The following is a 25838-nucleotide window of genomic DNA, read 5'->3' as shown; positions in this document are numbered from 1 at the left end:
CTTTGCAATATAAAAGCCATTGAAGGTGCATTCACATTTCTGACAGCAAAGTCTTTTATCTCTCTCATGTTGAGCATTTACAGAAACAAGCAAACATTGTCCTCTTTACTTTGGGTAATTCATGTTGCTTCCTTAAAGTAGTTCCTAAAATAAGCCGAACCGTATCTGAATATGTTTTTAGTTGGCATTGCTATGAGCTTTTTCAGCTAAATTGATATCCAATCTAATGCGTTTACTTCACATAAAGAAGCCAACCAACATTCATGTTGATTCAGCGTATATATATTTCCTTTAATGTGCATTCAAGGTGACTGCTGCATGTTATTGTCAGTACTTTCTGCTGTGCCGAAGAACAAAGTAAGCTCCTTTTTGGTTCCAGCAGCTCAGACGTATCGGCCAATGAAGAGGACAAAGCAGCTTCATGCCGTAAAAAAGACAACAATTCATATTCAACAATCAATTCCAACTGAAATGTGTCCATTGTAACTTTATGAATAAATAGAAAACGTGTAAACCAAACACATATTTCAGAGCTCAAACAGCACAAAATTGGTTTCAAAATCGTGCTACCCGGTTAGCCCGCTAGCTTCTCAGCTGGGGAACACCACTAAGCGATATTATTATTATGTGTCTATATTATTATTGTTTGCTGCAGTATCGTATGAACAGAATTTGTATAAATTCTGCACAAAAATATGACATGTTTTGCCTGTGCCTTAATTGCTGTATTAATGTTTGTGCTTATCGTAAGTGTCTTGAACCTCAAATATGATCAATAATCCGTATTTTTTAAACATTTTATTTAGACTGTCATAAAACAAATACATTTCTATAGACCCCTTCACTCAAAGAGTTAAAGGCTCAACAATGAAGGATTATCGCATTTAAAATCAAGACGTGTTGTTTTTGTAATTCGCTCTGACTGCTTCTGCAGTTTGATGGTTTTGATTAATTCGGCCAGGAAACGTTTGTGAGCAAGACATATACTGCGATTCATCTGCAAAATAATCCAATCATTACCAACTAATGACAGAGGGAGGTGGGGGGGGTTGAAAAATGATGCGAGCCCACAGCGGCTCCCCAACATGCATCAGGGCCCCACCGACGCAGAGCATTGGAGGCCCCACCTGTCACTGCGATGCAGTAATTGCATTGTGGGCTCTCGCCTCTCCTCGGCTCGCGCTCCTCTTCCCCATCCACCGCCGTTCAGCTGCGAAGACAATGCTCGTCTTAATGAAGCCGTCTGACGAGGTGGCAATTACAGACTTCTGTCACTGTCACCGGGGGCAATTGGGGAGGAGGTGAGAGGGGGCGGAGGATATCTCACCCCTAAGGACTTCTCCTCACCCGCTGTGTTGCGCTGGATGGCAGGGCGGCTAAGCTGCTGTCAAAGGCAACTTGAGAGCGCGAGCTGGATTAGAGGTTTACTGTTTGAGTAATACTGTACGAGTGTGAGTGATGAGGAATGAAGTGATGCATTGCAGCGCCGTGGAGACGTCTCCGGATTGACGGATGATCCAGTGACACTTCCATGCACACTTAAAAAGGAAGCAGTGCTTCCATGTGCGGTAAAAAGAAGAAGAAAAATAAGAAGAAAGAATTTCTTTTGTGGGGGGGGATGTCTTTTTAAATGATTGGAAACGATCACGGAAAACTTTGAAAGGGGTAAACAAAAAAATGTGTCAAAGTTAAGACACGGTCATACAAGGCGTTGTCCGTGCAGAGAGTCCACGGGAATGTGGAGATGCAAATTACGTCACCGAATTGATTTTTTTTTTTTTTACTCCCATTAAATGAAAGTGAATGGGAGGCAAATGTTGATGCGACGGTGCTTTTACATGTTTTTACACACCATTTGATACTCCCACTGAAAACACTTGTATTATGTCTTCTGTAGCTCTGGAAGAACTTTCTAAAGTCTGAGAAAAAACACAATGACATCAGCTGTTTTTTTTTCTTTTCAGATTAGCTTTGAGACTTCAATTATTTTTCAGAAAGCCTGTGTTACAAACAGGGGACACTGAGTTTCGGTGACATGCATTTACCAGTCAGGGAGGTCTATTGAAAGTGTTTTTTTCCACTGTCTTTGCTTTTTGCCATTTGATTTTGATCATTTTATAATTTAGTAAATCCCTCAACTTCATGTAAGTGCATACATTGTTGGAGTATCCCTTTGACTCTGGTGGGAGCCAAGTGTACAGCTTTGTTTTTTATTTTGCAGGTTTCTGCCTCCACCAATCAATACAATGGAGTTTAATATACTATTTCTTCAGTAGTCTGAAGGAAAACTGTTCAGTAAGATACGTGGCTTTTGCAGACTATCAAGGACACAGTTTCAGGAAAGAGATGCTGCTGTTACATTTTGTTGCGCGCATCACAAGTAAAATCCCATTCACCTCCATTGTATCGGTCTGACAGCTGAAATCTGAGAGATGAGTCACTCCTGTAAATCAGCCTTTAAACTCAATGCTCGTCTTTGATTCAGGGTCATAAGCAACCACCACTGTGATGCATACATCTCGTCTTGTAACAATAACAGTACTCTCAATTCATGCACAGTTGCCACCTGAACTTAGTCATTGAACAATGCATTAAACTCACCTAACCTGCTGCGTCTTGTACTTGCACAGCAACAGACATTAAGAACACAATTAGCCAGGCTTTGCTAAAAAATGTATGCAGAATTAAAAATTCCTCTGGTTGCAGTGGTATCAAAAAGTCATGGTGGCTAAAAGGGAAACGTGCATAAGAGGCTTAAAGGCATTCCAATTCTTAATGGTGACGTGATGGGTGCACCAGTACAAAATGCCATTGCAGGCCTGGATCAGTGGTTCAGTACAGATATAGCGTTGTTAAAAGATAGCCACACGCAGCCTCTGTGCTCCATGGAAATGAAAACAAAAAAGTTTTGAATGCATGTGTTCATTTAGAGATGCAGTCAGTGCTCTTTTAAAAGGTGCGGTGTCATTGTTTTATCTTGCTGTTGCATTTGAATCCAAACACTTGTACTTTTCTCTCAGAACATTTATTGTTGTGTCAAAATGTATTTGTACAGCTATCTTCATTTTGCTAACGGTGTAGTGGACGTTTTCCATTTGAAAACCTTTCAAATGTTCTTATGTGGATTTAAGAAGTGAACTCAATGAAGTCAAGGTCAAGCAACATTCAATTAAAATTGAAGTGTTTATTTATAATAATATATTATGAGAACAAATCAATTTTACCTTGTTTTTTTTCAAGTTTATCAGCGCTATGATTTAAAGTGTCTCATACTTGGATGAAAATTTAATTGAATCAGTCTTAATGCTACGTTCAGTGTTTTGACTTCTCCAACAGCTTAAACTTCAACCGTGTTTGCAAAGTCCACACACACACACACACACACACACACACACACACACACACACACACACGCTGCCTTTTAAAACCACACACTCCTTTCAGTCCAACACAGGTGTGCCCTGGCGTCTCCGTATGTTGCGATAGTTAATGCCATGCGACTTCCGTTCATCATGTGAAAAAAAACAACAACATGGGGATTGCCATAATCCAAGATGGCGACAGCGGGATCACCAAACTCAAGGCTTCAAAGCGGCAGTCCACAAACCAACGGGTGATGCCAAGACTAATACGCCCGCTTCTTCTCCAGTCTATGCCGGTAACTCCAACGTGTCCTTGGTTTACAGTAAGTAGCTGGGTTACTCCTCTATGCGCTGCGTTAGTTAGCTGGGCATGCTAACGTTGTAGCCAAGCCTTTCACTTTAGCTCCTTGGATTGATTGCTTGTGGAGAATTCTAAAGCGTTACCGACCTGCCAAAAATAATTAATGAATTAAATGCAGTGACACAAAGATCTTCTGCATTTTTAAATAACTGGTGTCGTCATACATAAACATGTTCATGTACTGCAACATTTTCAAAAGAAGTAAAAGTTTTAATGGATCGTGTACTGTAGCTGAACCAAACATGGATGAACGTTCTTTTAAAGAAACCATGGAAGGCCTCATTAGTTTGAATTGGCATCGACCCAATAACATGTCAGAGCCGTATTACCTGCGGTGGCTCATCACGACCCCTCGGTTCACTCGGACACACACAGACCAATGTTTTTCGGACGCCGCTGCTCTGGACGTCCACTGCTCGGCTGTGATTGAGTAATGAGCGGACAATCAAGTTCAGAAGACGCAGAGGGCACGGGAAGTTCAAACTTGAACTGAGTTTCCGAGATTCTGCCCATTTCTGCAACTTCTCTCCTCAACTAAGTACTTCTGAGCAGCAAGGTATATTTTTTTGACAGAAAGGGTTTACACTTGATGGTGAATTGAAATGACTCAAGTTCAAAATCCCCCTGAAATATTAGCACGCAGAGTTACTTTGGTTTCTCTCTCATCTCTCTCTATCTGTCGGTGATTCATCTTTTACAAGTTAGTGGAAATTTCCCTGTTGCTTTCCACCTGGTTACAACTGACAGCCGTGGCTAAATCCCGCCCACACACATCTCGCACTAAATTACCAGTAATCAATCTGTTATTTGTTATCGCCGTTATCCTGATCCTCCGAGCTCCGGCAGTCGGCACTAAACTGTGATTGACCAACTTCAGAAGTGGACCTGAAACGCCGCTGCCCGCACACATTATTCACACGTTAACTCCGCAGCTCGCCGAGGTGTACGTTAGTGTGTAATATGCGCTATTAATAAAGCCGAGCCATGCGTGACTCGACTTTCTCCCCGCAGCCGCCTCTCACGGCTGACTCCTTACCGGGGATTCAGTTGTGTGAGTTTGGATCAGTCTAATCACATTTGTTTAATTAAGCACAGCTAATAGACTCTCCAGGAGATAGGGTGTCTCGCTGTGACAGCGGCGCTGCACTGAGATGCATGTCAAACACGGAGGCCCGGCATCGCTGCCACGGCTCTGGCGGTTGACGACGTGCCCCCCGACACCCAGGCTGACACGAACAAGCTGGAGGTTAAGTGCTGAAGGTTACAGGTGGTGGAAGGGATGGGCGCCAGTGTTGAACAAGAATGTCCCTTTGTCGCCGTTGTGTTGTTCAATTGATTTTTGCAGCGCCTCGCGGACGCTCTTCCCTCCTCACGCTGCCGTGACAGAGAATCTGAGAGTCAAACGTCTCTCGCATGCAGGGAGCGTCGCTCTTAAAGTAAATAATCTTTGTGTCCATAAAAGGAAATGTCTGCTTTAACGATTCGACATATTGTCACTTCATGAAACCCTTCAGCTTAGTGGTTCTTAACACCTGTTGTCTGGTTGCTCCCCTTCATACTTGAGACTTTATGTTTCATCAAAAGCAGTTTGTTTTGAAATTAACTGCAAATTCCCACCAGACGGGTGACGTCAGCGGAGCACAAGAGCCGCTGAGGCGTCCATCCATTCGATCCACGCTAACCTTGGCTACATTATCTTCAGAACAGCTGTGGACAAACTAACTTCAGAACGTCAGAAACTCAATGTGGAAAAATCTCACCGAAGCTCTTTACACCCATAGTGAGACCAGAAAGCTCATCGTGAAACGAGAGGCCTTGATAAATTATTATATGGTTAATAAGTTCAAATTATAAATATATTATAGCGGGACATTTCAGGGATTTCAAATGCTACCTTTGGCACGATGTAAAGTGAAGAGTAATCTCCAAAGATAAATAATTTATTGGAAAATATGGGGCTCTAACTCACTCCGTCTCTCGGAGTCGGTGTAGATTGTAACATTTAATCAAATGGATCTGCATCTGTTCCGTAAGACAGACAAAGGATGCATGGAAAAGATGGCAACTACAGAAATGTATTAAATTGGTTGGGATTAGATGCTTGTCATTATAAAAGAAGAGTGTTGGCCGCGTTTTTCATGACGCAAAACAACACGCGCTCACGTCCAAGCGACAAAAGGACTTAAGCGGCCGATGAGCGAAGGAGAAAATCAGGTAAAGCCGAAAAAGGAGGACGTGGTGGACGGACGGGTCAGCAAAGCACCGGACTTTAGCTCTGCACACCGTCCTGAACGCATTGCCTCCACGTGGCTCTCAACATGGAGACGATGAAGTCGGTAGCTAACCTTCACTTTACCTTTAATGGCCGCTGCGGTTTCTCGTAACCAGGACCGCAATCATTTCATTTGGAGAACCTGTTGCGGAGAGAAGTTACTATAATTCACTTAAATAATTATATAAAGTGGAAGAATTGCCACCGGAGGATTAACCAATCAAGTGAAATCCCTTCAAATTGAATTGGCGACTTACTACTTTTCTATGTTACGCCGCGTGATAAAAATGTTCATGCAGGTTTGACCAGACTCAGCTCTGGTACACTTAAAAATGAGCCTTGTAGTTCCACCTGAGCAAAGTTTGTTTGTTTTCTATCTGAGGAGAACGGCGGTCCAACAGTCTGATCAACAGGAAAACCAAAGGAAGAGACGTCCAAGTGCGATCTGATTGACAGATGATCTCAGATTTTTTCCGCAAACACCCGAAGAGGGAAACCAGCAAACTTTCTCTCTCAGAGTCCTCTAACATCTGGGCAGCGGACGCGCTCCACATGCAGTAATGTACTAAGTGACACTAAGCTCCCACAGCTGACGGGAGAGTTCACACCAGACAGTAATTACGCTCCTGGGTGGGTTTTTTTTTCTTTTCGCCCAAGCTGACTGACACCCCATTAACATCTGGAGGCGCGCGCACGCTCAGAGGCGCCGCCGCGGGTCAGCTTTTATCGTTCCGATTGGCTCTCATCCCCACCGTCTCTCCTTGGCGGTGCGCAAGCGGGGATTAATCGGGTTCCATTCGAGAGGTGGAGTACTTTTGTTCCAAAAAAACTCAAAGGGTAAAATAGCGAGGAGGAAATAAGCAAAGAAATCCACACTTTAATTTCAATTTCTAGCCGAGGTGATCAGAGGGGGAGAAAATCCCGTGCTTACCCCGGATAAAGCCAGGAGACAAGTGTTAGTCTCCTCGGGAATCCTTGTTAATCTTTTAAAGGTGAGCAATTATAAAAGAGCTACTGAAGAAAGTTGCAAAGGCTAACCACAAAACCAGAGCAGGGAAAGGAAAAATAAATAAAAAAAGTGGCTGAGCGTTCCAGATTTAGACGAGACGTCTGTCTTTTAGCTCTTGGGCATCTTTCTGAGACAAATTACTTTCAGTAGTCAATAGCCTGTAATTAAAATATACCCACTTGATGGAGAGGCAACAGTGTCTCTCTATTTAGTTATGGGTTGGAAAGATTAATTCTGGGGTGTACAACCCTTGTAATTTTCCAAGTGCTGTTTATTGTTTTCAGAGAAAAAAGAAAAAGTCTCGACGATTGAAATGTCTCCGCTCAAGGTCTGCTTTGATTTGTTTACGCTTCACACACTTTTGGATGTGTGTGTGTGTGTGTGTGTGTGTGTGTGTGTGTGTGTGTGTGCTTTACACGTGCCCTCTCTGCCACAGTGAAATATATGCACATTATCAATTTTGTATTAACATTTTGGAACGTGTCCACAGCTCTCACACACTAATAATCGTCTCTTCGTTTTGAATGCAGGGATCAGAGTTCGCTGCTTTTTCAGTCGAGAGAATTCTGAATATCGGCACGAGAAGCTTGTTTGAAGCCAACGTACACAAAGTGTCTTGAATGGAGAAAGGTCTGGGGGTGATCATTAGCTGCCCTCCTCTTTTCTCACTCTGTTCCTCTTTAAGATGAGACTCACCGGTCCCCCTTGTGGTCAAGGTGACAACTGCAGCACATGCATGCATGGGCTTCCGGAGGCAGCAACATGAAATGTTGGATAAAACACAGGCTGCACTGAAATCACCAGCTGTTGTCCGTAATGATGAAAACATCCCAAACTTAGCATGAATTTATAATTATGCAGAGAGCAAATTTGAATCTCTTTACTGGAACTTTTCAATTCCCATTCAATCTCCCAGGAGAGAGCCGGTGTGAATAGCATGCCGAGATTGTGTTTGTGTGTGTGTGTGTTTTTTCCTCACTTTTCTTTCTTTTTTTCTCATTTTAAATGCAGATCTCAGATGCTTCATAATGAAACTTTTGTGGAGTCCCGAAACCACAACAAATGAACTTTTTCTGAGAAGTATTTGTAGATCAGCTTACGATAATGGCTCCTCCAGTCCTTCTGTGTCTTCTCCGACAATCTGAAGGATTTTTTTTATCCGCTCTCACCCTCCGTTGTTTCGTGTCAGCTTCTTTTAACCCCCCCACCCCTCCCCAACCTTCTTATCCACACACACACACATGCACACACTAATTCTATTTTCAATGGGATGTGTAAATTAAGTGTAAATGTAAATGGATCAGTGTGTTATTTATGCTAAACCCGGCAAGAGAAACACATTCACATTGTAAGTAAACAGCTGCATTACCTGTGGGCTCCTGCACACCTGCTAGAGCAGAGCAGTTAGCCTGTGTGCAGATGCAAACTGTCAATCATTTTCACACACACGCCAAACAAAGGTACAACAAATGAGCATAGATATGTGCAAGGGCGCGAGCAAATTCCAAAGACACACACACACACACACACACACACAAATTTGCATTCAAACCACACGTAAACGCACGCACACTCTCACACCATATCGGCTCATATATATATATATATATATATATATATATATATATATATATATATATATATATATATATGTATGTATGTATGTGTGTGTGTGTGTGTGTGTGTGTGTATGTGTGTGTGTACAGCATGTGTAGGAGCAGCTCACCCATGATCAAATCTAACAGACAGGAAACACTCACTTTTGCATGGAGATTTCTTTTTTTTAATGATTTGATCGTTATATCTACGCATACATATATCGAGGTTAAATCTTTGTCCCTTATTCACTGTAATGTGATCTACATTAAGACTAAATGTAATGTACTCCTCTGTGGAACTTGACATTGTTTTACCCTTCTGAAATCAGACTTTGCAGGAATAAAACATGGGCGACTTCTGCACTTTGCATAAGCAGCAGTCAGTATAGTTACAGCTGGGCATCAATGGGAATAGCTGAAATGCATTTAGGCACTGTGAGGGCGAAAATAAAAGCTTTTTTCTTTCTCTCTTCCTTCCGTTATCTGTCACTGTCCTCTGTGCCTCGGCTGATTCTGCTTCAGGCTGTGTTCTTAAAGATGTCCAAGAAAAGAAGAAGAAAAAAAATCTAATTATTCTGCTCTTCGTGTATTTTTTAAAATACAAATTTGCATTCCTAAAGCGTGGGTTTTTATTTTATTTGGGGGAGGTTTAGGTATAGGTCCGTAGTAGGACTCTAAACGTGAGGTTGTGTGTGTGTGTGTGTGTGTGTGTGTGTGTGTGTGTGTGTGTGTGTGTGATTGCCAGTTAAACTAAGTTCCGACAGAAGAATAAATAAAAAAAGCAACAGCTTGCATTGATTAAATAAAAGTGAGTCTGGTTCAATAATGATTCTTACTAAAAAAAAAATTCAAAATGTTTGGCGCCCAAAAGTGCTAATTATTATTATTTCGCACTAAAAGCTTTGTTTAAATTGGAGAAATTAATGGGGGGGAAATCGCTTTCGGCAAACAAAAAATAACACAGCAAGAGAACAGACTGCAGTATTAGTCTCTCTCTCATTGTTTAAAACTTAACTACTCAGGAAAACTTTTCTGTATGATTATGACATTATAAACAGCTTCCGAAGAAGTCCCGTGTTCCGGTGGGCGCGTGCCCGGGATGCGCGGGTTCGTGTCCCGCTCAGGTGTGCGGGGAGCGGGTCTGGCTCGTCGCCCTCCGCCGTTAAAACAACAGACTTTATACTATACGGAACAAAACGCACGGGGCCGCGCGCGCGCGCCTATTTACCATTAAACCCCTATAGCCACTACCCTTCTACTTCTTCTTCTTCTTCTTCTTCTTCTTCTTCTTCTTCTTCTTCTTCTTCTTCTTCTTGACATGCAAACATGTGGCGTGTAAATATGAAAATGAATGAGTGTGAGAGCTCTCCTGACTCTGCCCCCCCCCCCCCCTCTCTCTCTCTCTCTCTCTCCCTCTCTCTCTCTCTCTCTCTCTCTCTCTCTCTCTCTCTCTCTCTCTCTCCCCCTCGGTGTCCCCGGAGAGCAGCGCGTCGGAGAGGAGCGGCTGTAAAAACCAAAGTGGGGCAATGAGACAAGCTGCGCCACAGCTGGCAAATCATCGATTCGAGCATCAGAAACGGGGAGGGGCGCTTGGTTTTTTTACCTGCCGCCCTCTCCTCTCAGCCCTCCTCACATGCCGCTGCTCTCCTCTCCTCTCCGCTACTTCACCTCCGCCGCCCGCAGCGCACGGTTGCTCACATTTTCTGCGCTCCATCCGCCGTGTGCGCTTCTTCCCCCCCCACCCCGCCCCCCCCTAAAAAAACTTCAACCTCCGCCAGTGCGGTTTCTGCAAGACGACTTTCTCTCTCCCTCTCTTGCGCTCTCTCTCTCTCCCTCTGTCTCTCTCTCCCCGCCTCCCCCCTCCTCACCCAAACTCTTCATCCACGGGACTTTTGACTTTTTGAAGAAAGAAAAAAAAAGAGAAAAAAGCAGCGTTTCCTCCGCCACAGAGCAGCGCTATTTTTATTTTGTATTTTTGTTTTCGGATCTCTCGTCGTGGAGCAGAGAGACAAGAGGTCGCTCAACTTTTGATGGAAAACAAGAGGTCGGGCGACTGCTGACTTTAAAGGTACGATGTGTCTCCTTCCGTCGCGTGCGTCTGTACCTGTGTTATCCGCCGTGTGTGTGTGTGTGTGTGTGTGTGTGTGTGTGTGTGTGTGTGTGTGTGTGTGTGTGTGTTTGCGTGTGTTTAAACCTCGCTTATCCAACAACAGCACGGCCGAAAAAAAACGAGGAGCATCTCCTTTTGGATCTAGATAAACGAGTTGCTTCTAAATGAATTAAAAGCAATTTACGCACCCATGCTCCTTCACAAAAAAAAAAAAAACACACACACACACACACACACTTAAAAACCCCTACGTAGACCAAAAGCGGTTGCTAGGATTTAATATTTATAAAGAAGAAAAAGGAGAAAAATATCGACTTTGAATGTCACGCCTCATGGTAAATATAAACGCACGCATTTAGAACTTTTTTTTTTTGCCATCTAATTTTAAACGTGCAGAAACAGGCCTGTGTCGTTTCTGCACGAATAAGCAAAGCACTCGTGATGTTCGCGGGGTTAAGTACATCCATCTCCTCTAATTCATTTAACAACTTATTCCCGCGCGCAGCAGAGGAGCAATAAGTGATGCTGCTGCCCTCGCTGCTCCTGACCCCGCTGCTTTTAGGCTCCTCTGTGGTGAACAAAGTTCTTATTTTTTATCATCTTGTTCGTCTTAACTTTAAAAAAAAGTAAAACCTATATATATATATATTTATCTCATTAGAATGAAGTGTGTGTTGACAGCTGAAACACTGAAGCTATTGCAGCCCAACTGCCCATCTTCTTTTACTACTTTTTATTAGGCCATTAGAGCCACTTCATTTATTCTCTCCATATACTCGCTATTTAATTACGTGTCAGCCCGCTTCAACTCTTTTATTGCTGTATAGCGTGAAGCACTTTGTGTAACTCCTCACAAAAAGGCCCCGGCATCGAGGTAAAAATAAAACCCAATAATTCAAAAAATAAAAAGGTGCGACTCACAAGGACACAAAGAGTTAAAGCATGTATTGCTTTTCTCTCTGCATGACTTGGTGTGAGGCAGTCAGATAGAGGTGGTGATACAGAGCTGCAGTCACGCTGTCTGGTCCACCTTGTGGCTTTTGTCACAGTGCTGATAAAGTCATTTCAGGTACAACCAGACCTGTGCGTGTGCGTGTGTGTGTGTGTGTGTGTGTTTGAGAAAGAGAAAGAGAGAGAGAGAGCGGTTATGAGAATATCTAGTGCCATCTTAAAACTGCGTGGGCACTGATGTTCTTTGGTTTACAGGTTTTTGAAAGCTTCACTTTCTACTCCTTCAGAAAATAGCCGACATTTCACCCACCAGCGTGGCCAGTCACTCTGATAAATATATCTGTAAATATTATAAATGTATACATATTCATATAAATATATATATACACACACACCCGTCTAACATAGAGCAGAATTTGTATTGTGGGTTTAATAGTCAGGGAGAATATATATTTGCTAATTCTGCCGCGATGCTCTGTGTAAATGATCATAAAGTGCACAGAAGAAAAAAAAGTTTCACATTAAATCAAAAGACTCGATCAGATGATTGAAGGGCAACCGTCCCGAAGTTATCGTCAGCCTGCAAGCAGCGGGTGTCATGTGGCTGTGTGGCTCGCGTGCGAACCCGAGGTCAAGCATGGCACCTCTGCATTGAATGAAAAAAACAGGTTATGGCACAACAACCACCGGTGCATTTCTGTCCCTTTTTAATCGTTGCAGATCTGTGGCAGTTCAAGGTGCTGTGGTTTATCTGGTCAGTGCCTTTGACAGCAATGACACACAGCCCCTTTCCTGTCTCTGGCTGCCGTGCAGCACTTCTTGTAAAAGTCCTCAGATAAAGGCGAACGCCTCAACGGCAAACCAGAGAGCGTTGAAAGAAAACTTCTCGGTTTTACTCCTCGGCTCCGAGACTTTTGTTCTTCTTTTTCTTCATCAGTTTGTGGTCGTTTCAAAAGTGTCACGAGAGACGATGCCCTAGAAGCGACCCGCTGTCAGTCTGTTTGCCGTAGGTGCCTCCACCTCAACCTGTTTGACAGCAGCGTTAAGAACAGGCGCGCGAGGATGGCGACAGCGGCAGGTCACACACACGCACACACAAAAACACATGCACACACACACACACGCCGAAACATCTGTCGCAGCTTATTAGTGTGTAATTAATTCCCTTGAATTCTCACAATAACCACCAGGATGAGATCTCGGAAAACACCGAAAGCGTTTCCCCCGCTCTACCTTTCTTCCTCTAACTTGCAGACCTTCTACCTCAACCTTGTTGCACTCTGACTCCCCTCCTTCCTTTCTCAGAGCTTAAATTACTCTTTTTCCATTACAACTAATCGAAACTGGTGCACGCTGCGTTTACTGTACTGTAGTAGTTAAAAGGGTCACAAACAGCGAGGGTTCTCTCTCCGCCTCTTGTTGAAATCCCGGCGACGCTCAGTCACTTGACCCCTCCGGTCGGCGGCGTTGCGAACTGGACCACCGCCGGCGAACCCTCACGGCCCCCCCCCCCCCGGCGGGGACCGGATCAGTCGGCCGCGTGTTCGGGGCTCGCTCTCGCCGGCTCTCGGGTTAACGAGCAGGTTGTCGGATGAGAGCGAGGGGCTTGTGCACGGGCGACAAAGTTTGCCGCCGTGACCCCCCGCGAGACCAATTAGTCGGCGCACCTGGGGAGGGCTGCGGCGTTGCGATGTCTTTTGTTGTTTCTTCGCTGCACGGTGGGAGAGGGTGGAAGGAGGAGGAGGAGGAGGGAAGGGGGGGGGGGCACTCATGATATCAAGAAAGCTTTATCACCTCCATTTACAATTGGAATTACCCAGAAACACCACATTTTGTTTTGGCTTACAGGAAAAGAAAAATGTCCAGAGAAAGTGTTTTTTAAAAAAAAAAGAGAAAGAAAGCTGTATATGTTTGAATTCCCCGCAGCAGAAGATGCAGATCATTAAAACCCCTTGCTGTCGGGTGTTCGGGTGTTTGCTGGGAGTTCGGCTCATCTCTGCTGAGACCGATATCTCGGCTAAAACCATTAATCGTCTTCCTTTACCACCTCGATAATTATCTCTGTAGCAAAATAACAGCTCAGCAAACAGTGAAATTATACCTGTGGTAGGGAGCAGAGTAAATACCTGTTTAGCTGCCAGCAAATGTATTTATTAGACTGTCGCCAGTAAATAAGAGGCCTGTCTCGTTTTTTAATGTGTGGCTCTTCGGGGATTCCGCCCCTCCGCCAAACCGCCCACCTCTCCTCCGTATGAAATAGCTCTGTTATAATTGCTAATAGAGGAGAGAGATAACAATGATTCCCAGCGTTTCTTTTTTTTCTTTTTGGGTGACATGTTGCAACTGGTTTGGAAAAATAAATGGTTGGTGTGTTAATAAGGACGGCTGCATTCCAGAGCAAACCCAAAAAAAAAAAAAAGGTGTTGCAGACATACCACCCTGTGTGAGTGATTCAGGAGTTGCAGCTCATTTTGTCATTATCCGGAAAGTTCTTTATGAAAATGAGAAAGGCGGGTGGTGGTGGGGTGGTGATGTTGTCCCAGCATGTTTGACTGCATTTATTCTGGCATATGCTTTTGCATACTGTTGATCCAGATTCCTTGGCTTAGTGATAAAAGCGTCACATTGTTTTGGGGTCCTGACAATCAGCTCCGTTCGTCGTAGTCGTCGTCGTCGGAGCGGGTTGGCGTGTCCTCCCCGGGAGATAAAAAAGGAAAAAAGAAAAAAGAAAGAAACCAAAGTCCGTCATGTCGGTTTTGTCACGCTTTTTTTTTTTTCTCTTTTTTTTTTCCTCACAAAATGACATCCCTCTCTATGTTCTATTTATTTTTTCCCGTCTCTTTATTTGTTCTTGTTATTTAGCGCGCTTCATGCTACCGTGGCGAATATCATTTAAGCAAGCGCATACATCTAAGTTTTCACGATTCAAATCACATTATTACAGGTCTCATCTTATGTTTGGAACCCAGCAAGAACAACAACAACAAAAAAAAACTCATTGTCTTTTATTCCGATGCTTGTCTTCATCCAATCTGTGTAGGTTTTTCTGAATCCTTTGTTCGGCGAGAAAGAAAAAAAAAAAGAGAGCGATTTAGAGGAAAGCGCATCCGGCTAAGATCAGGTTGTTAATACCCACCCACATACTCCAATGAAACAATTTCAACAGATACTGTATTCTCTGTCTGTCACACACACACACACACACACACACACACACACACACACACACACACCCTTCCTTGCCTTATCAACTGTTTTGTTCGTCAGAGGATGAATGATGCATCCTTTGACAAGGGATTAAATATGCAAAGAAAAATACATAGATAAAGAGCCACATCCTTAAGTCTGCACCTCTCATTCAATACTTCCGCCTAAGCCTCGATATTAAGCGCCCGTTACCCCCCCCCCCCTCCCTCATCGCATCCCCCCTCCCTCAGCATGCATCCCATCACTCCTTTCATCTCAGCGCTCGAGCTCCACTTCTCGCACACTGAGAGGCGAGTAACACCGTCCCCGTCACCTGCCTCCGTTTCTTTTTAACACTCCCGAGAACTCCCCACAAGGCCGGGGATACCGTGCCCTTCAGCGAGCGGGATGAGGCGACCTTTCTCACCTCCTCCTCCTCCTCTCGCCACCACAGATACACCTTCAGAATCTCTCTCTCTCTCTCTCTCTCTCTCTCTCTCTCTCTCTCTCTCTCTCTCTCTCACACACACAAATCACTCAAACCACGTCTGTATTTTCAACTGTGTTCGTTGTTTATTTGTTGCGATCCGCGAGGCAGAAATCAAGAGTTTAATTGTTCGTGTCATGTGATGATTTGGAGTCCAGCGAGCGGTGACAGAAAAGTGAATTATTTAAAAAAGAACTTGCTTCCGTTGCCCGTTGATTGTCCTATGACTGATTGTTTTTTTAAATAATTAAATAAAGACAACGAGAGGGAGGACGTGATAAATAGGGCGGGGGGGGGGGGGGGGGCTTCATCCTGGTGAGGAAGGCCGACAAAAAAAAACACCAAAAAAAGCAAACGCGGCTTTGCGTCAATCGCAGCCAAGCGCAGCGGCGAGGCTTCAGCGGAGGCCTCGCTCTGAGGCACGCTCAGGCCGCCTCTGAGCGGACGTGCGTGCGTCTGCGTGGTATGCGCGTTGTGTACAGTGCACACCACACAGCGCTCAAGGGCGTGGGGGAGAGTTACGATGTGAGAACCTGGTTGTCTTTCAGGCCGAGGAAAAAAGGGAAGAAAAAGTAGCGTCCTCTGCGGCGGCGCCGACACCCTCTGAAGGCCCGGCCGGCGTGGAGGCCTTCCTGTCAGCGGACCAGAGGTGGAGACCACTCCGCTTCTATTTCTGTCGACTTCATGTGATTATAAAACAATTAAACACTTAGGAGTCGACACTCAGTTCATTACACCCCCCCCTTCCTCCTCTTTGTTCTTTCTTTCTTTCTCTTCCCCCCTCCTCCTCCTCCCACACGGGAGGACGCGGACGTATGAGAAATGCAGAAATCACCTTATTTCGCGAGTAATTGAAAGCCACGCTAGCTGTGCGAGAGGCTAATGGAAAACAGGGAACTAATTTGATTCGGAGGATACGCTCATCGTGGAATATTTAGCCGATCTGTGTGCTTACCTCGTAACGACTGATTAGGCAATTTCTTGTGGTCCTCGGATGTCTCGCGAGGGGGAGCGTTAATGAACCGCCTCGACCCTGAACTCTACACGGGAGTGCAGCTCCGTGCAACAGTTGTGCAGGAGGATCTAAGAAAGAAAGCAAAGCGGCTGTGTTTCTGAGAAGACAATGAGCAAAGCGAGACTGCAGGGGACGAAAGCGATGACGCATTGTGCTTTAAGAAATCCTCAAATATGATTGTTTTTTTGTTGTTGTTGTTGTGGAAAACAAAAGTATTTGTCTTCGTGGACCGTGTGGCGGGTTCAGTCTGGAGCTTGTGACACATGAAACTCATTTCACCACATGGTGACCTACAAAATGCCAACGGCACTGAAGGCAAAAGCCTCCCATTCGTGTCAATTCAGTCACAATGGAAAAAAAATTTAAACGGCAATCGTCACAGTACATAAAACTCTGTGCTTTAGTTTAGACGACACGTTGACTCCCCGCCTCAAAGCCGCTCGCTGCCTTCACTGCACGCCGTCTACTGTACACTTCCTCCCCGCTTCATGTCACCCCTCACGTCTCGCCGAGGTTCACCCACACTGACGTGTTTTGACACGTTCCCAGACACATTATTAAATCCTTTGCAGCCTCTAATAATGCCATTACGTTTGCGTGTGTGTGTGTTTTCATTGTGGGAGACACTCGCAGAAAGAGCTCAAAGTCGAACCAGTGACAGCACTTACCCCCCCCCCCCCCCGCCTGCGCGCTGTCTGCACGGACTGGATGCGCCGACTAATTTGTATTAGTAATCCAAATAATCCTATTAATGCCCATTAGAGGCATCACAAGTGGCGAGCATGAAGACATCACAACACCTACGTGCAGCAAAGTGATGGAGCTCGCTTCGCCCGACACGCCACATGAAGATCCTGCGCGCCAACAATATTAATGCATTCGCTCATCCCCTCCTTTGTGTGTTGATCGCTGGTGTCCGAAAGAGACGTAATGTTTAATTCCTCCCGAGACATCAACACGTGGTTTAAAACAGCAGCGGGCCAGATGTGATAGCTCGGATATAAGTGTGTTATGGTGTACACACACGGGCGTACCTGTGGTACAGTGGAGGTGAAACCTATCTGCGGTGTGATGCCATGACTCCTGACATTTACACATGAGGTCTCTTTTGTTGCGATTTGAACATCCAGTCTGTCATGTTCCTCGTGTCGTTCCCCCCCCCCCCCCCCCACCCGGCCCCCATGTTTCCTGCACAAATGCAGCCAACAGGCACAAAATCTTGCCTGAACAATTACGCACTGTATATCTCCCCGACACAAAGCCGCACGGGCTTGTAAAAACCCACCTTGAACAGAGCTAAATCTGTATTCAGCGCGTGATTATGACACAACGCGGCTAGTATTTTTTAAACAGGCTTTCTGTGTTTCAAAAAAAGGAGGAGAAAAAAAAGCATTTTTCCCCTCTTTTCTGTGCGATACAAAACGGTATATGTTAATTGATAATCAGCAGTGTTGATTCAGTGGTGCATTCAGTGCAAATCTGTGCCCTTCTGGATGTCAGAGGGTTTTTCGCAGCCGCGTCGGTGCCAACCTATCTGGCAGTGCTGGCACCTGTTGGCGGTGCCAAGGCCTGGCAGGGGTTATCGATGCTCTCTGATGGTGCCCGACAATCACAGTGGAAATGACTGCGGCTGCTTGCGTCATGCCAGATAGAAAAGAGCATTTGCCGACAATGGCTTGCTTTCACCGGCGCTCCTGTATTTCTTTTTTTACATTTTTTTTTTATTTTTTTTTTTACGAATGCTGCTAAGCGTGGCCAAGGAAAAAAAAAAAAAAAAAAAAAAAAGCACACACGAAAAAATACGGAGAAGCGGGAGCTGCGGTGAACATGATGTAAAACATGTCAGCGTGGAAACCATGTCAACATGCAGAATGCTGTGCAGCGACGCCGTGCAGGTGATGCAGAGGTTGTGTGTGTGTGTGTGTGTGTGTGTGTGTGGTGGTTTACAGCATGTCCGTGAGATTAATGTCACTACGTATCTCAGTGAACCTGAACAGCTCGGATCCTTTTTCTCGGTGACAAAATATTAAATATTATTGAATAAAAAAATCAAAAATCTTCTAACATAAGAAAACAGGAGAAGTTCATCCTCATCGCGTAGCTAAGCTCTCGTGTTACACTGCGACTTCAACGCGATTCATTCCTGACTTTTGCTTTCATGTCTTTCGCCGACTTTGTGGGAATTATTGTCACTTTTTTTTCTGAATGGTATCTCGCGTTGGGATGACTCTCTGGAAATACAGTAATTACTCCACAGTCGGGGTCCTTTTTATTCACACACATAGCAGAGCCATTTAACCACGCGGCACACCGCAGCTGTGTTTAGTACACAGTGTTGGCAGCTCCACTGAAACCCCGAGAATGGTTAAGATAAGAATTGATCGCTGAATCTGTGCAGCAGTCTCCGCTCGTAGATTCAAATGCGTCGGGGTCTTAGTTTCAACAACTCTTCCGTTTCCTGTTATAACAAAAAAAAACACAGACCCGGGACCCTATTTCAAAATGCAGCCGCCCCCTCAAGAAAGCGTACACCTCACGCTAACTCGATGTCAATAGCATAAGACGTTGTTCCATCTCAGGTTCGAGGGTTGTGTTTTTTTATTTCCGTTGAAAGCTTCTGCGGGGACTATTTCAACCCTAACCCTTTTCTTTTTTTGGGACGCAAATGTGTTTAGAAATAAGCAAACGTTTTGACCTCGCGCTGGTGGGCGGAACAATGATTGGGGGTTGAATGAGAAGAGTAGTAACTGCAATGTTTGTACTACGTAGTGATGCGGCACACCATCGCTTCATCCCGTGTTTTGGCTCTTTGATCTGTCCTACAGTTGTTTCCGTAGTGTGTTTTTTTTTATGCAACTTAACCGCGGTTTTCAGGGGTGTTGCATTCTTTATGAAACGGCAGCTTTGTGCGTGGGGCGGCGAACCAATCACACGTTGACAAGATTTATTAGTAAGCAGCGTTATGTAGCACCTGACCACCTTCGGTGCACACAAACACTTCCTGTTTTACGTTGGTTTCCTGTTATTGTTCTTACAACAACCTGGACAGACAGGCGGGCCTGTTGACTTCTGTTTGGACAGAAGAGACAGATGAGACAGATGAGTCGGCCCTCGCTCCGTTAGATGCCTCGAAGATAGGAGCTCAGTGCCTCGCTGCTGATGTTATTAATGGACACTTATTGAGTTTTGCATGTGTCGTTGCCTTCATACTATTTATATATCAGTGCATTTCAAGCACGTGTACAAAAAACAACATTTCCTCCGTGGTCTCGGCTGTGAACTTTGATCACCTCTCTTGCTCTTCACAAAACCGAAAGATGGAAATACATCTACGCCTCAGCATCAGTGTATTTATTCTGTGTGTGTGTGTGTGTGTGTGTGTCCACCTGATGCCAGCCCGGCCTTTGCTGGTGATGTCAGAGAGGAACAGTTGTTAAACGGCCACCTTAAGGTTAAGCACAAACAGCATCTCAGGTCCTTTGTTGACATTAGCAACACAGATTATCGTGTGTGATATTTTTGCCGTTTGCTCGAGGGCAATGGGGGGGTTCATGAAAAATAAAGACAAAATTATGACAATAGCGTCAGAGAAAAAACCTTCCGAGCTGGTTGTTCGGCTCCTAAGACATCCCTCCTTTCCTTTTTTCTTTCTTCCCTCCTTTAAGTCTATCCTCCACTTTGAAAGCTCGGGGTTTTGTTGACACAACAGAGGTTAGCTCGTCTAATATTTTGTTATAATCCAGTTTCGACATAACACAGGGGACGTTTGCATGGTGGGAAATGTCTGCCATCTTTGCATTTTTATTGTTTACTGACAAGAACGTGGGGGTAACGGATGAAGTGTGAGGACATCTGGCCAGAATTCACACTATATTACGTTAATATAAAGTAAAGACCTATATTATATGCAAATAAAGGTAGATGAATATCCTTTTGTATAATGCTGTCACAATGTAGGACTTTCATTATATTTACAATGCAATAACTAAATATTAGACAACTTGACATTAAGTGCAGCAGAGATGTAGCTTTCCACCTTTAGTGTGCAGAAGAAGAGAGCGTCCCACTTTTTAAGGCTCGTACATATTATACATAATTTCCATTATGTGGTCTTTTAATAGTTCAATAATACCTATTTGATTGTATTCATATTCTATTCATTTATATTATAGTCCTTAAATTAAGTCATATATAAAGCTATTAAGGCTTTTCGACCTTTGATTTCTGATATTGATTCATATTAATGGGAAAAAGTCGAACAAACTCTTAAAAAAAGGAAAGGACCTAAGACATATGCACATGCAAATAACATATTTTTTTTATTAAACAAACTGTTCATATGTTCTAAAAGTTATTGGAGGTTTTGGTGTATGTAGTTTTGGGCTTCCATTTAGTTTTGTTATGCCTATATTATATTTCTTATCAATTTCTATCATAGAAGTGACTGAAGGTCAAATAGTTCAACTTACTTTACAGTGAATGTAAAATATGGAGTGAAATAAAAAAAAAATATTTATTGGGTAAAATGGTATTAAAAAACAGTCTTTAGGTTGTGTGTGTACGTGTGTGGTTGTGTGTTGGCGCGAGCATCTGTGTGTTATCCGGTAATAAATGCAGGACCGCCTCACTCTAATCAAGCTGATTAAAAATTCCTGCGCGCACAGCCGGAAATCGCACCACCGTTCCTCCTCTCAGTGTGTGCTCGTGTATTCGTGTTTGTGCGTGCGCGTGCGTGTGTGCGTGCACGCGTGTTTGTGTGTGAGTGTCCACTTTCTCCACTTTTATTTGTCTCCGCTAGGACTTTTTTTTTTTTTGGTCCTAAAATGCAGAGAAATCTTCAGTTTTCATTTATTAATTATATGTATTAATTTGATGGGATTATTTATTCCCCCCCCCCCACACACACACACACATCGCTCTCCTATCTTCTTCTTTTTTTCCTAAACACCCCCCCCCCCTCCCCTCCTCCCTGCCTCCCCCTTTTCGCTACCACGCCATTTGAAATGAGGAGGAGAAAGGGAAAGCACAGGCAAAGCGGCGGCACCAGCAGCGAGGAGAGGAGAGGGGGGAGTGATGAGTCAATACAACTAATAATTTAATGGGGACAGAGAGGAGGGAGAGACGGAGCGAGCGCGAGGGGGAGAGAGACAGAGAGGGAGATAGAGAGAAAGAGGAGCTCTCCGTCCGGACGCCAATCCCCAACCGACAGGAGGACACCTCCTCCCCCCCTCACCACCGCGGGGCAGCAGCCCTCCGAGCCGTGCTCACGCTCCACGTACGGAAAGTAAACCCGCACTTTTTGACCCCCTTCTCCTTGTTTTATTTCCGCGAAGCTGCTCCGGCTGTCCGCACATCGTCTCCCCGTCGCCTCCAGCGCGACAGCGGGACCACACTGGCGGTTATGATGAGTATCCGTCTCCCTCTCAGTCAGCCGGTAGTCACATCGAGCTAGAAGCGGCCGTCGGGCGGTTTGGTTGGTGCACGTTCGTCCGTCTCTTCCTGGGGTCTCGCGCGGCGGCAGTTTTTTTTTTTTTTTAATTTAATTTTTTTTTTTTTTTTGTTGAACATCGTTACAACTGCTTTTCCTCCCGTGCGGCTGCTCAGCTGCGCCGTGCGGGCGGCCGATGTAGGCGGTTCGGATGTTGTGGTGCGAACTAAAGCAGAAGTCGCCCTCACTTGTAAGCGATGGACGCGGCTAACCCGCTGACTTTGTGCTAAATGTCGCCGGTTCTCACGGTTCCCGTGGCCGTTTGTTTCCTCCCGGTCGGACGGAATCGGCGAATGGACGCCGCACGCGCGTAGACACACACAGAATCACGCGCACGCACACACACACACACACACACACACACACACACACACACACACACACACACACACACACACACACACACACACACACACACACACACACACACACACACACACACACACACACACACACACACACACACACACACACACACACACAGAACGTAACCGCTTCCCAATGTTCGCCTATCACGGTCCATCTAGACTTCGTCGTCTCTCGCACAGACCCGGACTGTCAGTCCTCCGAGAAGAAGACCCGGAGAAAGCGTCTTTTTTTAAATTGATTCAATTTAATGTAATTCCTTTATAACCGTTTTGCTGTCATGCACCCGTATATAAAGAGAGAGCGATATAGAGATAGATAGAGAGGGCGCGCGAGAGAGACAACAAGACCGGGAAGCAGGAGTTGTTTTGGGTTGTCTCTTTTTTACAGTTTTTTTTATACCTTGGCCAAACTTGAAGAAGACGTGTTTTATGCTCCTCAGTGCTGAAGTGCTGCGTTTCAGGTTGGTTTGAAAGATTTTTCACTCAACTTGTCCTCCTGTCTCCCCCCTTTTAGAGGGGTGATGCGTCCATTTAAACTATTGCTTGTGTGTGTGTTTGTGTTTTAAGGTCATTTTAAAATCCTGACCTGGATCCAGACTGTATGCGGGTCTGGATTCCTTATGCCCCCCTTATTTGTGGGGAATTATTTGCCTCATTGCATGTTTTGAATGGGTTGGAGGGGCCAGTTCTTGATCTTTTGCTTTGGGGTGGGGGGTGATTATTCCCTTTTTTTCCCCTCTTTGACAACAGCATTCCGGTTCATGTTCATCATCAGCACGGTGCGTTAACCTGCATGCAGAACCTTGATTGCTATCTGTTGCGTTTTATTTATTTACACAATAGGGCATTGATCAAATCTTTAAAGTTCACTCCGGGGAGTTCAAATAACGTGGGAATTGTCAGCTTTGACAATCAATCGACAGCGTTGTGCACCTGTGGTTGAAGCAGCCACATCAGCTCCCCATCCTTTGTCTTTTTTCTTTAACTTTTTGACTATTCTCCTCATAAACTGTGTGTTTTTGAAGTTTGTAGAAGCTGCCTTTAACATCCCGAAGTTGTAAACGTATAGCTGATAAATGAAGTTCACACCTGTAAAGTCGTCATGTAACTGATTGTGTGTGCGCGTCTGTCACAGCACAGTGACGTTGCGGTCTTTCGCCTCCCCTACCCCTCTCCGAGCTGCGTCACGAATGTGAAGCCACGCGAAGTGACTCAGAAACCGAATTATGGCCCCCTCCCCTGCCCCCCTTATCTCTGCGTGAGCCGCAGCAGCAGAACCTTGTTCCTTGAACTGCACTGTAGTCATCCAAGTGGAATCTCCCAGCAAATGAATGTATTTGCACTAAAAAAAAAAGCGGGGCTTGTTTGCTCCCCTCTCGCACGGGAGTCTGCAGTGGGACGTCCATACATAATACATGCGTTGAAAAATGGGAACATTACAAGCGGCACGAAAACGTCACCGCGGCCCGAGTCGCCATAACTGAAGCGAATTGACAGTTATAACAGTAATGGGTCTGTTCTCGAAGGTTTCAATTACTTAAAGCACTTTTTTGGGGGGGGGGGGGCTCTATAAAAACGTCACGTTTGCACGCGGCGGTGACGCCAACACAAAAGGGTTTCGTGCTCATTGCCGTGCGTCTCTCCCTTCAGGTGATAGTGAGCAGAGGCGCTGAGAATGATGGACCATCTCAGCGAGGCGTGTCTGGGCAAGGAGAACTCCGACCTGGTCAACAGCATGGCCGAGGCCAAGGCCCCGCCGGCCAAGCTTCCTCGGCTGGAGCAGAACGGCAGCCCCCTGGGCCGGGCCAGGCTGGGCAGCACCGGGGCCAAACTAGCCGGGGTCCCGTACAAACCCACCGGCCACCTGCTGAAGACTTGCCACAAGCGAGGTGAGGGGGAGGGGAGAGGACAAGTGTTGGTGTGTTTGACCTAATGATTGTGTCAGCGATGTGCTGCTTTCAGCTTCTCAAAGGGGAAGATTGGCTGATTAGCTCTGTTTCTTATGACTGTAAATTTTGAGGTTTTCTTCTTTTTCTTGCACCGTTTATTGGACAGGAACAGTCAGTTTGGAAACACTTCACCTCGGATTCGGGGATTCTCTCTCTGATAAAACGGAAACCATGAGTCAAATTGATTCCTAGATCCGCTCGTTTTTTCATCTCAGTCCCAAAATGTGAAGATTTGCTGCTTTTCTTTGTCTCGTGATGAAAACTGATTTCTTTTTGGAAACCAAATGAGCGATATGACGAGCCGCAATACGTTTTTTTTTTCTCTCCAAAACTTTTGGACATTTTACAGTCGTAATTGATTAATTGAGAAAGTAATGGGCTGATTAATTGCTGATGAAAACACAATCATTAGTTACAGAACAAAATCTATAAAATAATACATATTTTTTTAGTCTCTACAAACTCAATATGAAACAGATATTGCTGAACTAACTTTGTGTGAGTATGAGAAGAATAAACTATGCAAATAGAGGCAGCTATTTAAATGCACTTTAAATAGCCCCCCCTCCTCCTCTCCCACACACGCCACCTCCCACCCACCACCACCCCCTGCATGCTCTCCAAAACGCTTAAACCTTTTTACAATGTGTCTGTGGTCCTCTCAACACACACACGCACACACACTCCCACTTATTTGCCCAGACAATAGCTAATAGAAGAGCACTGTGAGAGTTATTCCTGTGTCGTGCTGTATAGCGGCGTGTCACTGCTCCAACCGCAGCCCTCCTGCTCCGACATTTGTTTATTAAGGGAAAGTTTCAGTCCTTTAAGAGCCATACTTGTTTAAAGGAAGCCTTTACTTTGAGATTATGACAAAGGTTTTTAATAAAACTGGTGTTGCCTCGTGAAAAACGCGGCGGGCAAAAGCTATCATCCCTACCCAAAAAATGGAAGCGTTTTATGATTATGTTGTTGTTTTCTTCTTAGCGGCGTTGGAAATGAGTTTAAAACCTGCAGGTTCGGTGCTGTAATAACGCTTGGCAGCTCCTCTGTTTGTTTGTTTGGCTGGTTTGGTTGTCTTTGGGCAAGAGGGACTCGGGAACTCCTGGAATGTGGCTGTGTGAGTGTCCTCCGATGGGCCGTTTCTCTTGTTCGCTCCTTTAATCTACGCGTCGCTCTCCAGCTGAGAGAGCTTAATTTTTTGCCTTCATCATCTCCGCTTCTCGCGGCCTCCTACGTCGCCCGTTCCCCACCACCCCAGCCTCCCTCATCGCTCTCCCCTCCTCTCTGCTGTCGTTGAGTTTCTTCCTCCGGAGCAAAGGGTGAAGCGGCTGAGGGAGGCGGGCGAGCGGGCGGGCCTCGCCGCGGAGGCTTCGTTGAGGGCCTCACACTGGGCATTGTGTCCGAGCTCGAAACAATATTTACCGCAGCCCTCTCCGGGCTCCCTGGAAACAAAGCCGGTATTGATCCCCCCCCCCCAAATGAACCTACACAGCAGTCTTTATTGTTAGATCTTTATCTATTAAAATCAGGGGAGGAGAAAAGCAGCTCTTTCAGCACATTCCCTGGCATTTGTCGGCTTATTGATTGTTTTGCCAGAGCTGTGTGCATCTTCTGGAATGCCGGGGATCGGAAAATATGAGAACGGAAATGGTTTCAATCGGCGCGGGCAACGCACATAA

At 45.1% G+C, this 25838-nt stretch overlaps 1 protein-coding gene across 10 annotated transcripts in view; it reads left to right on the top strand.

The window, feature by feature from the left end:
- Nucleotides 1–10307: 10307 nt before the first annotated feature.
- Nucleotides 10308–25838, top strand: part of satb1b (SATB homeobox 1b) — a 63219-nt gene continuing 47688 nt past the window's right edge. For 6 of the 10 annotated variants that reach the window (XM_068569221.1, XM_068569220.1, XM_068569218.1 and 3 more), the window contains exons 1-2: nucleotides 21369–22668; nucleotides 23858–24096. In XM_068569221.1, the coding sequence (XP_068425322.1) occupies nucleotides 23883–24096 (214 nt within the window). In that variant the 5' untranslated portion in view covers nucleotides 21369–22668; nucleotides 23858–23882. Of the gene's footprint in view, nucleotides 10671–21368; nucleotides 22669–23857; nucleotides 24097–25838 lie in introns of those variants that run through there. The other 4 variants (XM_068569214.1, XM_068569213.1, XM_068569215.1 and 1 more) reach the window with 4 other exon arrangements.

Source organism: Clinocottus analis, unplaced genomic scaffold (assembly GCF_023055335.1).
Source record: "Clinocottus analis isolate CAN_PGR_092001 unplaced genomic scaffold, fCliAna1.0.p SCAF_9, whole genome shotgun sequence".
NCBI classification, from domain to species: domain Eukaryota; kingdom Metazoa; phylum Chordata; class Actinopteri; order Perciformes; family Cottidae; genus Clinocottus; species Clinocottus analis.
Note: the sequence above shows the minus strand (reverse complement) of the source record. Positions and strands in the feature narration are given on the sequence as shown.